Consider the following 16343-nt stretch of genomic DNA (forward strand, 5'->3'; position numbering starts at 1 on the left):
GTTAGCTGATTCGTTTGCATAGAATACAGATGTATTCAAGCGAGGATGATAGTGATATCCGTTTCAAATTTCATTTGAAAACATTTTTATTCGCTGGTCTTTTAATGTTGTCGGGTACATTGTTCCAGTGTTTGGCCGCTTAATAAGCGAAGGAGTGAAGCATATAGGATGAGTTTGGTCATGGGAGGAGCAGCTTAAAATGGCCGCGAAGACTATAATCACTGCTTTGCAGAATGACCATTTCGGGAATATAATCCGGTGCTTGATCACGAATATTCAGTCTTGGACTTCTGTCCATTCAGAATCGAGTGATTTTGTTGAGTAGTGTAACGAACATGTAAAACTAAACCTGCCAACTCCTCCTTGCCTTGTTAAGACACGTTAAGGACGGTGCCCACTAATTCAAAGGTATTTTTGCTCCGGTTTATGATTATGCAGCAAATGTTGATCTTAACAAGTGTTATTGAAATCCAAAAAGAAAATTCAGGGTAACCACGCATTTTTCAAAGATAATTGATGAATAGTATTTGTAAAGAGCTTTAAAATACAAAGCAATGTATGGCGTTCTTTCTCAAATTGAAACTCAATTATCTCTCAAAAATGCATGGCTAGCCCCAATTTTCCTTTTGGATACCAAGAGTAATTAATAATATCTACTTTCTCCGGATAGTTTTAAACCTCGCCAAAATATCCTTGTACTGTATTGGTAAGCATCACCAATAGGAAACCCGAGTATCTCGAGATGCGCAGAACGTATGCGCAATAACAATAGTTCGCACCGTCCTTAAGAAGACCAGACCTTTGAGGAAATTTGAAGAAAAAAAACTATAACTTTTAAGATGTGCAAATTCACAATACCTGTCCATAAAGATGACGCGATCAAACAAGAATTTTTCGTGTATTTTTTCTGCTCTTCCGGTTGACTGGTTAAACAAGAATCTAGAGAGCATAAACTTGAGTACTACAGGAAGGCAAGTAAACCAGGACTGAAAATCAAACAAAACCCACACATAAATGCATTTTTGTACATTTTCCCCCGTACTCGTCAAAACAACAACTTGAAATGGTCAATTTTAAGGTTTTGACCACAACGCGGGCATACGACGGTGAACTTTTATTCTCTCTTCTTCGAATCCAACCGTACCAAGCCAGTGATCACGTAATCAGTCACCTTCAATCACGTGATCAGTAACCATGTTTTTCCACCGAAATAAAAGAATACATTTGCGTGACAATAGGGCTAAACTCCCGGAGGATTGGGTTGGGTACAACAACATGGTGGCCGTTCCATTGTTTGGGAACACCAACATGGCCACCGTGACGTCACGTGAAAAGACTATATTTTGAAGTGACGTTTTCGTCGCCGTAGCTATCGCGGTGTAAGGGACCTTTTAGGCTGATTTAGCAACAGAACGGGAACGTCAGTGGCGACGTCGCGCGCAGCAAAAGTACCAATGAGAATTTAGAATAGAGAAGAAAAGAGTGAAGTCTACTCTATTCTGAATTCTCATTGGTGTTTTCTCTGCGCGCGCCGTCGCCACTGACGTTCCCGTTCTGTTGCTAAATCAGCCTTTTGATTCTATGACGAGGAAAAGAACGAGTACGAGTTTTCACTGTTCCTTTATAGCGAAAATACTTAAAAAATTAATACCCGTACGATTTATCTTACTCTTTGTTCGCAGTATAGGTTGCTCAGTTATTCTTATTGCTGGTAACTGCGCTATTTTGCTGATCGAAAAATGCCAAACCTGCTACCGTGTTGTTGACTTGTTTTCACAAGACGATATTTTTGCAAAACCTCGTACTAAAATGACGACGGTTTCACGTTTTCCCCGCCAAAATGACGCTGGTTTGCGCGCGCTCACTGTTGTTCTATGACAAAATCTCGTACTCGCGTAGTCGTAATTTACTGCCATTTATGAATTGCTCTTTGAATTTTCAGGTTTTCACGTTACAGTGTGTACTCTTTAAATACCGATTCAAAGAAACTCACGACGCGATGGCGCGCAAACCCCGAGCTCCCTCTTTCCCTACCTCTTGTCCAGATTTATGTGCCCCTTCAGGTCCAACTGGTTCGATCTCCACTTGAGCCATTGCACCTTCTAAACTGTCGTGTACATCGTCATAGCCTTGTACTTGAAGGGGAAATGCTCCAAAAGTCTCCTTTTTGCTAAACGTTTTTCCTACAAAATGCCAAAAGTAAGCCAATCACACGAGAGGATTTCTTCCTAACACAGCCCCTAATCTACTCAATTACTACGTTTCTAGGTTTTCTGGTCCTTCTTTTCTGTTTAAATCAACCACCCATCCCATCTACTATTGTAAACTATTGTTACTTATTCAGCTTGGGAAAACTTTCATCCTCCTTTTCTGTTTAAATCAACCACCCATCCCATCTACTATTGTAAACTGAGGGTCTTTTCTTATACTAGGAAAGGGAGAAGTCATCCTCGAACTTATCTGGAAAAATTTAAGCAATAATGCTTAAATTGTTAATACCCGCGCTTTAAATATATACATTCATTTTATTAAGTTAGCTTTATTTGTTAATTAACTGATTATACTGCTCTGTGCATGTAATGCCTATTTAGCAGCGTATTGCTGTTGTGTTCGCACGCTTGTCTTGTAAGTCAATACCAGGACAAATGAATAGTGCCGAATCTAGAGAAAGTCTTTTTCGTTCTCTCTATAACATCTTTTGCACGCAAACACTGGAACGGCTGGAAGAAAACGTGAATTTAAAACTCGCAAATCGAAATGCAGATTACAAAACTAGTACTTTGATAACATCGCAGAAACATTTTACAAAACTAAGTACAAGCACTAAGAAAGCTCGTGAGGTACAGTCTTTTTTATGTCGCTTACCTTCATGAACACCTTCCACGTTTAGTTGGCCAAAAAACAGGTCAACTACTGGATTAGAGTTGCTACCACTGCAAGTCACAAGACAACGACAATAATTTGTTTCAATTTCTTAACAACATTCTTGACCACTCAAAAAATGTCACCTTTCACCCTCCCCCCTCCCCCTAAGAGCGACACTTTGAGATAACGAAACTTAAGGTTCACATTGCAATCAGGCCAGGGGTTGCTCGAAGCATAGTTAGCGCTAACCAGCGTTGAATACCTTGGACACTTAACAGGTTCTGATACCTCTTAACCAACGGTTACCACAGACCAGGCTTCGAGCAATATATAAGTTGCTCTTTGATATTTTGGTTCTGAACGAACCATTTTGAGAAATGCTTCAAATGAGGCTCATTAACTGACCTTCCAGGGGAATTCCTGCTGTGCGTATCTTTAAAAGAATCTTCAAGCCATTCAAGTAATTTGTGAGTAAACTCGCTAACATCCTGGAAGAAACAAAGTGTTCATTACTGTACATTGTATAACAATCTTTCTCAACTCAATGGCTTTGGAGTGGGAATTTGCCCCTTTCTCCATTTCAGGTTACAAGAACGAGCCTCACACCTGCAGACCCATAGTCTACGAGTAATCTCAGAGTTACATGTATGGCTAATTGATTAATTTTTCTAGTGACAGCAATTGCTGTGGAGCGGGTTTAGAGGAGAACAATAATAATTACCAGTCCATTACCAGTCCATTAACTCCTGGGGGTTCCCCATTAACGAGTAAAACCGTCTGGCGTTAGACAGAGTAAAATACTATGGCATTAGACAAAGCAAAATACAAAGTCTGGCCAGTTTAGGCTGGTTTAGGTATCAAAGGGTTCATGGGGACAGTTTTAGCAAGGGATTAACAAAGCACCATTACATACTTGTTTTCAAGTCCTTGATACCAGCTAATGGGACACATGCAGCTGCTTGACATACTGTTGTCATTATTATTATTATTATTATTATTATTATTATTATTATTATTTAGTATAAGTATTAAATTTGCGCAGTGCGAGAGAATGAATGATTATTGTTTTTGTGTATTTAAGTAGGTAGGAAGCTGAAAATTGTGAATAAAGTTGTTGTTGATTAAAAAAAAAATTATTATTATTATTATTATTATTATTATTATTATTATTATTATTATTATTATTATTATACAGGATAACCCCTTCAGTGTAATAAGCAGTGGTATCAAAGGGGGTCCTGTTATTAAAATACTAAAGTAAAAATACAAATAGTCTAAAAGGTAAAAAACACTCAGGAAACTGTGACATGGCCGATATCAATAAAATTGAAACGTACAAAAAAAAAATTACTATTACTATTATTATTATTATTATTATTATTATTATTATTATTATTATTGTTGTTATTATTATTTGTGACTCTGAGATAAAACATCTACACCGCTCTTTAGTCTGCAATGCTTGTCCTTGAAAAGAATATCTTCAGCATTATTTGGAAATCTTCAGAAAATTATTCTTTGCAAACCCTTGGTAATGTTCAGAAGTTGTTCAATGATCTTCAGAAAATTCAGGAAATGTGGAAATAAAAATCTTGCACATTTGACCGAAGAAAAGTTACCCAGCATACATGTACATCATCTGTTCGCCCAATGTCAAGGAATCCAGAATTCGGCAAACGCAGAACCCATGAGTTAGGAACCAGGAATCCGCAATTCGGGGTCTGGGATCAACTATTGGGGATCCAGAATCCACTGGCTGGAATCTGGAATCTGAGGACAACCTGGATTCCTTTACATAGGGCAAATCTGTTAAGGAGTTTGAGGTTAGAAGAAACTTTCTTACACTGTGTACGTTCACCATGATTATGCTCATGTATGTTGTAATCAAATTGCAGCATTTTAGGATGTAACATTATTAGTTTCTCTATTTTCTGTTTATTAATTTTATTCATCCAGGTGTACCTGTTGATTCCCAGGATTGCTTTCACTTCCATTATACTTAAGAGCTTCCTTCAAGATCTGATGAAAAGTGAATGAACATGTTCAAATGGACTTTTGTAAAACATACTTTGGTAAAAACTAAAATTATATGGACTATGGAAAACCACATACTTTCAGCCAGTCCTCTTTTACATCTTATTATTTTACCTTTTTGGTTCAAAATGCAGAGTTCATAATTTTGCTATACTGTTAAACCTTATGCCCCTAATGGGTTTCCCATTGGCGAGTAAAAGTCATCTGATGTTCAACAGTGTAAAATCTATAAACGTCACTCTAAGAAGGAAAAGAAAATTTCACAGCTTTCATCAAAAATCATGTGCAGGAAAGTCTTCAACAAAATGTGAGGACATGGTGTTAAACAGCTTCCATGAAGTCCACACAATATTTCCATGAACTGCTATGGATCAATACAGAAAACATGTACAGCTAAGTCTTTTTTTTCAAATGCATGATCCACAATTTTACAATGGTATTAAACAAACCTGCACAGCTTTTGTGGGATCTACATATTTCCTTTTACTGCCCAGCATCAATGCAAATAAGATGCGCAGCTCAATCATGAAAGACATGCGACAAGCATCCTGTAACACAAAGAGATCATAAAAATGAGAAGAAAACAGGAACAGGTGTTGCTAATTGAATGACCCTTCCCACAGAAGATTTGCAGTTCCTTTTCAAAAAGTTCTGAACACATGTATTCGACAATTATGTTCTTTACTAATGTATACATGTATGCTGTGGTTAAAATTTAAAATTTTTCAAACCAGTTCAATTTCAACTTTTTTTTGTCTAATACTTGTTATCATAATCTGAAACAAAAGAAGATCAAAATTGAACTGCTTTGATAAAATAAAATTGCACCATAACATGTATACATGTAATACTCTTCCTAATGTACAAGGAATACACTGTAATATTGTATTGATGCAAATTTATCCTCCTTTTTTTGTGTTTTTGGCCTTAAAAGTACAGTAAGAAAAGAATTAGAATGACATAGCTTTCTAAGGCAAATAGACCATAGATTCTGTTATATCCCCTATTAACCAGAAAATTATCTATAAAATGGCATCCTATACCACATCATTATTTATTAAACAGTCACTCCAACAAATGATCATTAGAAAACACTTTGTTAACTTGTTTGTTTGTTTGTTTGTTTGTTTAAGCAGGTTGAAGTTTTGGCAGCTATTCAGCTGATGTGGACCTGCAATACCCACCCACCCATACACTCACGAAGGACAGCCACAACACCAGGAATTTCATCCCCTACTCTTCTCGATTAGTGTTTGGGTTCTTTAACGTCCCACAGGGAGGTTATGAACATGAAGATATTTGTGAGACAGGACCTCCTTTTTACAGTCCTTCAGTTTAAAGAAATCATGTTAACGTCAATAACTCGTAACAGTAACTTTAATTACTGACAAACCTGAGGTCGACTGTGCACTCATTTTAATCCCCCCTCTCCATCAGTGCTCCGTTTTACGGGTATTTAAAGCTACTTAGCTACACAGAAAGGAAAGAAGTCGAAACAAGGATGCGAGATCCAGGAATCGAACTCAGGACCTCTTGCACCAAGGCCGCGCACTAACCAACTGTACCATCCTTGCTCCTCCATGTTGAACATACATGTACCATTAAAAAGATGTAAGGAACACTAAGAAATCAATTACCTCTTGTTTTTCTGGTGGATCCATTGGAGGAACATAGTTGAGAACCAACCGACGAAACACAGGAAGATGAAACAAAGACTGTAAGGGAATCATACAACTTGTAATGTAAAAAAACCTCACATTTTCTGAGTCAGGAGAAACGGAAAATCAGTCCAATTGTATTTTGCAACAAAATGAAGGACAATCTTCTGAGAAAGATTTTGGACTTTGGAAAGCTTGGGGCATTGTACAGTTCTTTAAAAAAAACTTACTGTGTGCATCATCACCCACATAGTAAGAGAAAGGAGTGATAAGGTGACGTTTCCTCATCAACTCTGTCCTAAAAGAGATTTTCTTGCTATTTACAATAGTATTATCATTATCATTATCATTATCATTATCATCATTATATTCCTATCCTATGTTTATCATCGGTTTATTGCAGCATCATTCTTTCCTTCACTGCTTTTACACGTGGAGACTGGCATACATGTACATGTACAGGTTCCCACATGGGAAGAACTTTATGCCACAAAGCCCAAAAGACCACTTAAGGGAATAATTATAATAATTAATGCTTCGGTGCATGGTAAAAGACAAGAGACACAACTTGGGCGTAAATGAGGGGCAGGGAATGTACTGGCAACGTGCAGATAATACCCACCACCCATATGGACAAATAAGGTAATCATGTGATAGGAATTGAGTCACACTCTCCTCCTCCCAGGCTCTTCTTAGTATTTGCTTACCAGCATAAAAATCGTTCTATTTTATTCTAAAATAATAATAATAATAATAATAATAATAATATTATTATTATTATTATTATTATTATTATTATTATTATTCGATTCGAATCGATTCGATTTTCTCCAGTTGTTCCACTGGGTAAGGTTTATTGTATCTCAGCCACTCCCCGTAGCTTAGAGACACAACACTTTCTGTAACAGGTCAGCAGTTCCAAGGATGGCCGATAATTGTACACTTCCAAGGAAGTCAGGTTCATCTAGCTTGCCAAACCAGGTCTTTGCACCTTTTGATATGCTTCCAAGAGCACCAATCACGATAGGTATTATTGTGACTTTCAAAGCTCCATGAATCCTTCTGATTTCAAATGCTAGTTCCTAGTACTTTCCTTCTCCTCTTCAGTTCTGGTGATGTTCTGGTCCGCTCGCACAGCTGTGTCAGTAAGTGTCCATTTCTGTCTGTCTTTATGCACTAGAGTAATATCTGGCCGATTGTGTTTCAGCACTTTGTCTGTGTAAATAGTCATGTCCCAGGTAATCATCACTTCTCCATTTTCTGCGGTTGGCAAGGGTTGATGGTGATATCACTTGTCATTACACTCTATCCCATACTTCCTGCACATCTCCCAGTGTACCCACAGGGCCACCTTATCATGGCGCTTCCAATACTCTCTCTGGGCAAGCTTCTTGCAGGTACAGCCTCACAACATTACTCCTGGTGTGCAGACAGCCATTCATTGCCAAGATCTTCCTAGTTCTTCTATCCATGTTGGCTATCTCCTCCATTGTCCAGTCCAGTCCACAATCCCCGCACTGTAGCGTGCTACACCCACAGCCCAGGTAATGATAAGAGTCTTTAAGAGTCTTTATTTCATCACAAGATAAAACTACATATCTTATGTCACAATAATTATATAAAATTGTTTAAAAATATTATATCATTACAGTAAATGCAGCTTAAAAATCAACCTATTAACAAACGTGTTCATAAAACGCTCTGTAATAATTTTACGGACACAATGCCATCAGCGGCCTTTTTATTGTACAAACTATCACAGACCTCTGTATGCAACCACAGTTGATTGAAAAAACATGTGCATGTGTCCAAGGCACCACGCCTTTCATAGAGTATGTTCGTGTTTAAAAGCAAATGAAGTGAGATCAGAATGCAAACGTTGAGAATACTCTAACCCATGGACTCCTAGGACTGAGCCATGATAGATTTTACTCTGTCCAACACCAGACAATTTAGCAGTCAAGCAGTCAATGAGTTAAAAGAGATTTGAGGAGCTTCCAAGTTATTAATGATACAGCTTATACTATATAATATACTATATACTATATAATGTATAATGATGCCATTGATCACATTTCCTCCATTGAGTTTTGATCAAAACAACTTCTTGACTCTTCAGATATACTCCGATGTTATCTTGCCTTTCATCTTGGTGTTGAGAGTCTGGTCCAACTGTAAGATGCCAAGGTATTTGTAGCCTTCCTCCTCTATTTCCCTGATATGCTGGTGGTCTCATTTCCAGGACAGCACACTTGTCTACCCCAAAAGACATCTTAATGTCTTGCGAGAAGATTCTTACTACTTGAACAAATGAGCCTAGTTGTTCTTTGCTAGCTCCGTACAGCTTCAGATCATCCATGAATAGTAGATGGTTAATGGGCTTCATGTCCTTTGCCAGTTTGTATCCGAGCTCTCATTTTTCGTAGTACTAGGGTCAAGGGTAACATGATCACTATAAATAGTAGTGGTGACAAGGAGTCACCTTGAAAAATTCCTCTCCTAATGTCCACCTGCCTGAGAGCCATTCCTCCTGATGTCAATACTGTCTTCCAGTCCACCATGCTGTTGCTGATTATAGAGATCATATTCTTGGCAGCCCCAGCCATCTCCAGACATTTTAGGATCCATGAATGTGGCACCATATCATATGCCTTCTTGTAGTCTATCTAAGCCATTGACAAGTTTGTCAACCTTCTCCAGCAGTTCTTCAGGATTGCCTTGTCTACAAGCAATTGATCTTTACTTCCTCGGGATCCTTTCCTCCACCCCTTCTGTTCATCTGTTAGCAGTCCATTCCTTTCCAAGTGGTGGTATAACTTCTCTCCCATAACTCCTGTCAAGAGCTTCCACATCATGGGTAGGCAGGCAATAGGGCAGTAGTTGCTGGCCTGGGCACCCTTCGCTGTATCCTTTTGTATCAAAACTGTTGTTCCCCTGACCATCCACTCTGGTACATTCCCTTCACATATACAGTCTTGCAAGCATTCTTGCAATCTAGAGTGCAATCCTGTCAGTTTCTTAAACCAGAACCCCTGAACAAGATCGAGGCCGGCTGCCTTCCAGTTTGCCATTTGCTCACTCCATTTCTAATATCCTCCACAGTGATGCTAATATCTTCTTGCATCTCTGTTGTGCTGAGCTCCACCTCTACATCCTCTAGCCAAGATGCTCCCTCATTGTGACCAACTTCCTCTGACCAGAAGGAGGTTGCTTCTGTGGGATGAGGTACACCATTAATTTTCTCTTAGTTCCTTTCCATCTAGTGTTTTGTAGAACAGCTTCTGATTGGTTCTAAACAGGTGGTTCTATTTGAACTGTTGACATCTCTTGTCGTATCTTTTGATCTTAACTCCACCTGCCTTGATCTTCTGCTTCAACATGCCTGAGACATACAAAGTGCCTCTTTCCTCAAGATGATATTTTCTGTCCAACCTTTCCCTCTCCCTTTCTTTCAGTCTCATGTTTCCTCTTCAGACTTCCTCAATCTTGGTCAGGTCTTTTCGCCAAGTTTCGATAATCCCCTTAATCCTTCTCTTCCAGAATGGCTCTTCTGTTCTTCTCCCTTTCCTCCCTTTTATCATTCCCATTCTTTCTGTAGTAACATATGCAGCTGCATACATTAAAGAATTCAATTCAGTGATGACTTTTTGTTGTGCGTCTCAATCCTTTTGATGGCTTCATTGATTTTTCCAACTTCTGCTTTCAGCTTTGTTCTTTCACATGACTTCAGTGATGGTAATCCTATTCTCTCTTCTAGTTGTATAATTTCTAGGATCCTGTCACAAAGGGCTTCCAGTTCTGGGCTGATCTCTTCTTGTAATTCTTCAGCAGTGAAAACTCTGGGTTCCTCTTCACGTTGGTGTTCTTCTTGGGTATCAGATGTTGTTGCATGGTCTGGTGCATCTGTGGTAAGAAGCTATGTAGTTTCAGTCTCCTGATATTCTTAGTCTGGTGTATCTGTGGCATGGAGCTCTGTAGTTTCAATCTCATGACATTCATTTCTTACTTGTATGGCTATTTCCTCTTGCTCCACAGTCTCTAGCCACTTCTTGTTCTTAATCTGGCGTACTTGATCAGCCAATCTCTGCTCGGTGACTTCTGTTAGTTCGTTGTTGATGTTACGGGCTTTCCACAGGTCTAGCAATCTTTTTCTGTACCCGTGCCTCTCTGGTTCACTCCTGATGTAACATTCAAACAACCGTTGGTTATCCTCCTTTGACTGTCCTAATCTCTTCTGTCGTTATTCAGCAGTAGCAGGATGATGACCGGGCTGATCCACAGGACACCTGCCGGACGCGACACCTTCAATACAAGCTCCAGTCCCTTTGACGTCGTTAGTGTGAAATTCAATATTTGACATTCTCTCATCAGATGAAGTTGTTGTAACCTTAACACGGTTGGCTTTTGGGTTGTTGGCACTTGCCAAAGGTGCTCCACCCAAGACTCTGGTGGTCGGGAGCGTCCATATTCCCGTGGTAGGCTAAGGCACCAACCTGTTCTACCCTAGTGCCCATTTATTATTATTATTATTATTATTATTATTATTATTATTATTATTATTATTATTATCTCTGATTCTTCTTGATTCTTCTGTCATGTTCACCATTAGCGCCAGATCCAATGCAGGTTCTGGGGCTCTAATGGGTAGTCATGGTCCTCATTCGATCGATAGAACTTTTCGGAGGATGTGACCAGATCCTAGGAGGGCGATCTTTCGAAGTTCTGTGATGTTAATTTTTCCTGGTATCTTGTCAATGTGTTTCGATGCCTTTCTTGACTACTCCAAGTGCCCTGATGACAAGTAGTATTAGTATTGCTGTTTGTGTCTGTGCGCAAGCATGGAAATCTCTATTTGGTAATTAAGCAAATCTTATAAAAGTTGCCATTGAAATGGCTGCGATGGGTTACATCACAAAGTAAAGTAAAGTACAAATGAAGTACCAGTAATGACTATGAAGTAATTTAAGTACATCAAGTGTAAATATTATCTCTGCAAACATAAATATTGTACCTGAATAACAGCACTGAACCAGCAAGTGTTACCAACATTTTTCAATCCCACAGGACACCCATCCTGCCTTTGCCGTTCATAGGGATTCACAGGATCCACAAACCGTACCCAGGGATCACCTCGCTTCCTCTTCAGTCCTGATTTGTTCTCCACTAAACTTGCCTCTAAAACTCTAACCACAAAAAAAAGCACTTGAAGATTAAATAAAAAAATTATAAATTTGCAAATAATATTGCTCTCTGCTGTTTTAATGTACTATTGTCTGTTTTTCGTTTGCATTTTAATCATTATTACTAGCCAGTTCTTACTTCAATCTTCTGCTTAAAACTATTTATCTTGACTGAGCCTGGAGAGAGTTAATATCAAAGAGGGGTGACAAATGGTAAAATCCGAGACTCATCGAGACGCCGAGACCCTTGTTTGCAAATCTGAGACCGAGACCAAAAAATGCAAGACTTCACACCAAAATAAATGCCATATAAACAAGACTTCACGACTCTTTGCAAAGGCTGTCGAGATTTTGAAATTGGATGAAAAGTTTGCGAGTGCCAAGATTTTGGAGGTACCATTCACCACCTCTTCAAAAAAACAAAAAACAAAAAAAAAAACAAAAACAAAAGGGCCATCTTGAAATAAGGTACAAAAGTGGAAGACATCACAATAATATTATTTCATCACATTGCACATATAAAAATTAATAAACTGTGTGCATTTCTTCAAAAATAATCCTACTACCTGCTAATGTCTTGTTCTTCAACAGTTATTCCCTGTAAAATGAGGCAAAGAATGATTAATTAATAATAAGTTACATTTTAAAGAACATCTGAAGAAACAAAATAGCTTGGAAAGAGCAGTCTTCCATTGGAACCATTGGAAAGTTTACATAGATCTGCATGTTTCAGCACCTCGCAAAGTCCCCTTGACTCATATATACTGTAGTTGTTTCTGCCAAAGTAGCCTAATACTCACCATGGTATTTTTGGACTTTTGGAGACATCACTGTCAAGTGAAATAAACATACACTAACCTGTTGGAACCTTCTTGACCCATTCCCTATGAGTGAAACAGCTTTTACGTCGTCTAATGCAAGATGATTTTATTTATCAATAGGGATCAACCATTTTTATGGGACCCGTCCACTTAAAAACTACAGTGCACCTGTACATCCCCATTAAACCCTTTCTGTCCTATGAGTGACAACTGTAGCTTTTACTGTACTTTGTCCAACACAAGATAATTTTATTTGTCAGTGGGGAAAATAATATTGATCTTATTACATATCTCCCCTTCATTCTCTCCCCACCCCCTGCAGGGTTATCTGCACTTGTACACAAAGATTTAGGTGGAAGGGTGCATTGTTGTGAACCTTTTCAGATTATGGTCCAATGGGATGAACAAGAGAAAAGGTATCAACCCTTTTTGTCCAGGATAGTAGATGACCAAGCACAGATTGAAGAATAATCAACATGACCTATGAAAAACATTCAGTTAAATCAGAAACCCATAAGGGTTGAAACGTGTAACACGCGTTCACAGCTTCCGAATATTCACTGCGAACTGATTGGTTGAATGTTTCAGTGCTAAGTACCATATTTGGAAACCCCTTGCTCTTGTAGTTCCAAATATGGTACTTAACAAATTGAATATTCAGAAGCTTGTTTCCCAGCACACAAGGGGCCGTTACACGTTTCAACGCTTATGGGTTTCTGGTTAAATGCAATAAGTTGTAAACTGTACCTGTGCTTCTTGCAAACTGAGAGCAATTGCTTTTTCTAAATCCTCATCTTTATCCTTTGTGAGGTCAATTGCTGAAAGTATGAACATCATTGTACACGATTATAACCAAAACTACTACATGTACATAGTGATCTCATTTCCCAGTAATAAAATTGCTGAACAACAGACTTTAATCCACTTTGAGCAATCACATAAGCTGATATTAACCACAGCTGATAACTGCCTTTTTTTTCTTACTTTCTGGTCTCCCAGGGGCATTTTGAGGTCCTATAAATGTTTGAGTTCCTAGGGAAAAGGAAATTAAGAGATTAGTTAGACTTTAGCTTGCAGCTTTTAAAATACTCAACATCACCTTTCGTACAATATTTTATGAATCTCAGACTGTACATTAGCAACAGTCAACTACTGTGAGAAAGAAAAGTTAAACCGCAGAAAGTCATTTTGGTGTCTCTAATTGCACGGGTTTGTGATGGCAAGGTAAAGTGACCAATGACGTAAAATATGAATGAAGTTGAAAGACATTGTTTATAATCAGAATAATCAATTTTTTTTGGTTCCTGCTGTACACATGAGTCTATTGCCCAGCTCTGTGCTCATGCCTTGGTTTAATAGTAGACCATTTAATGTTTTAAAGTTTAGTACCACAACATACCTGCTTGATTCCCCACACCCTGTCAAATAAAAGTACAAAGAACGGTTAAAGGCTGTAGAGAAAAGTAAACATTTGTGCTGTTTCACACAGCCATGTACTGAACACCATGCCACAAAAACAGAATAATGGACAGCTGTTGTGTATTAAACAATGTTATCCTCCTCCTTCTCACTGTGTACTGCTATCTTATTCCAGCCAAAACTGAATACGCAGTGTCATATTTAAGTGTTTTTTTTAGCCAAGTCAGGGCGACACCTTTCTCTTAACATTAATCTTGAGATTTAAACTCAGGTGAAAATGGACATCTAAACAACAAAGCACTACTGAATGATCAAGAAAGTGATATTTTCTTCTTGAAGAGCAACAAAACCTAAGAACAGTAACGAAAACAAATTTGGACATCAGCAAGTTCGTCACATTCATTCAAGATTACCACCTTGTTCAGGAGAGAGACGTCTGACTGAAAATTCCTCCAGCAGAATTGAATAACTACATTATTTTGCCATCTGACTCCTTGGGAAGTTCAAAAGTTAAGATTGTGGCACTTATCTGGATAATTTAAGCAATTGTCTCTTATAGACACCTGAAAAATTCATGCGGCTTCAACAGGATTCGAACCCATGACCTCTTCAATGCCAAAGCAATGCTCTACCAACTGAGCTATGACGTCACACATTCCTCATCCCTTTCATGGGAACACAAGAGCCCAATAAATTGACCTGTTCCCAAATGTGTGGCTTCATAGCTTAGTTGGTTTAGGACCCCGCTGGAGTCTTAGAGAGCAAAAGAGAGTACAATGTCCAACTCGGAAGAAACTACACCACCTTTGCCGTCTCAGCAGAGCGTTGTAATGCAAGCTGCTCCCATTATACAAGGTATCATGCCGCCAAAACCTCTAGATACCACTACTAACATAGCTGAAACATCACAGAGGTCATGGGTTCAAATCCCATTGAAGCTACCAGAGTTTTTCAGATGTCTCTAAGAGAAAATAAATATATATTGCTTTGATTGTCCAGATACGTGCGGCAATCACTTCAATCTTCCATCTAGAAGTACTCTTTGACTAAAAGCTCTGTAATATTATGCACCTTATGTGAAGAACTGTGGTCCTGAGAATTGGTCAAAAGGCTTAAAGCTTGCTCCAAACTCTGGTTACTTGCCTGCAAAATACACATGGACATGAAAAGTCTGTTGGTTACTTAGCTCAAAGTTGCTAGAAAGACCAACAACATAATCCTTCTTCATGTGTGCCAATTTTTGCAGAACATTCAGGGTGTCCAGCAGCATGGATGTTCAGAAAAAAAAGAAAATAGGAAACTCTGGATTGGAAAAATAAGAAAGAAAGGAAAGTTTGTTTTTAAAAACAGAGGGAGAAACAAAAGTACTTTAGTGGGTAAAGATTAAGCCTATCCAGCACCCAATCAGCAATCTCAATCCAAGATATACATGCACTTCATTTTTTCTAAATGTAAGGCCTGGGGAGGTAACAACTTGACTTGGATTATCACATGCAGATTTTGATTGCCATTTTTCTGCAACTGACTCTTCACTGTAATATCAACTGACATCTTTCATTTACTTTATAATTATAGCTTTATCCTTTCTTCACTCAATTACTGTTGCAGCACAGTCAAAATGGGCCAGCAGGCAGCAATATCACTGCCAACAACGAAATATGTCCTGCCTACTAAAGTTCATTGAAAATACATGTAAATTAATGTGAGGTCTCCACTAGATGAAAATAAATCGTAACCAAAAAATATATATCATTGTTTCTTGACTATTTAACCACTATTCACTGAAGTGGAGGTAGCTAGCAGTGGATATTTACCGAGCCGCAAAGCAGCGAGGTAAATATCCAACGCTAGCCACCGACACTGAGGTGAATACCGGTAGTTCTTTTAGTATATACTAAAACAGTGAGATAATATACAGCACAAAAAATTAATTTGGATGTTTTCTTCACTCGTCACGGATGCAAATTGGGACGCCATTTTTTCAGGAGTTGCTCAGACGTAAATAGCACGGGATATTCAGAGTTTGACGAGCCAATAAGCACCCGCATTCACCGCTATCCACTGTTTTAGTGTATACTAAAATATCATATCAATGTTTCTTGAATCAAGCCAAAGAGGAAAATTAGAGCAAAATTACTGGGGCCTTGGAAAGCCTTGAACATGACGTGGGAAAATGAGCCACATGAACAGTCAGCAGACAAAAATCTTGCAGTTACAAACAAGATGGCACCTAAACGAGTTCGTGGAGATGATTCCACTGCTTCTTTCGTAAGATCTCAGTTATGTCGACTTGGAAACCTATAGTTTTGCATTTCTACAATGTATTTCTAAAGATTTGAAGAGCTTGATTAAAATTGTTGATTGCA

General features: G+C 38.5%; 1 protein-coding gene across 1 annotated transcript in view; it reads right to left on the reverse strand.

The window, feature by feature from the left end:
- Positions 1-16343, reverse strand: part of LOC138028274 (ubiquitin carboxyl-terminal hydrolase 25-like) — a 43645-nt gene that overhangs the window by 17899 nt on the left and 9403 nt on the right. Inside the window, exons 3-15 of the mRNA XM_068875748.1 lie at positions 15049-15120; positions 13958-13976; positions 13543-13590; positions 13306-13376; positions 12304-12335; positions 11569-11740; positions 6537-6614; positions 5349-5447; positions 4828-4884; positions 3271-3353; positions 2866-2933; positions 2035-2183; positions 859-986 (exon numbers count right to left, since the gene is read on the reverse strand). Of these exons, the coding sequence (XP_068731849.1) occupies positions 859-986; positions 2035-2183; positions 2866-2933; positions 3271-3353; positions 4828-4884; positions 5349-5447; positions 6537-6614; positions 11569-11740; positions 12304-12335; positions 13306-13376; positions 13543-13590; positions 13958-13976; positions 15049-15120 (1076 nt within the window). The remainder of the gene's footprint in view (positions 1-858; positions 987-2034; positions 2184-2865; positions 2934-3270; positions 3354-4827; positions 4885-5348; positions 5448-6536; positions 6615-11568; positions 11741-12303; positions 12336-13305; positions 13377-13542; positions 13591-13957; positions 13977-15048; positions 15121-16343) is intronic.

The sequence above is a fragment of the Montipora capricornis genome, chromosome 13 (assembly GCF_036669925.1).
Source record: "Montipora capricornis isolate CH-2021 chromosome 13, ASM3666992v2, whole genome shotgun sequence".
Lineage (NCBI taxonomy): Eukaryota > Metazoa > Cnidaria > Anthozoa > Scleractinia > Acroporidae > Montipora > Montipora capricornis.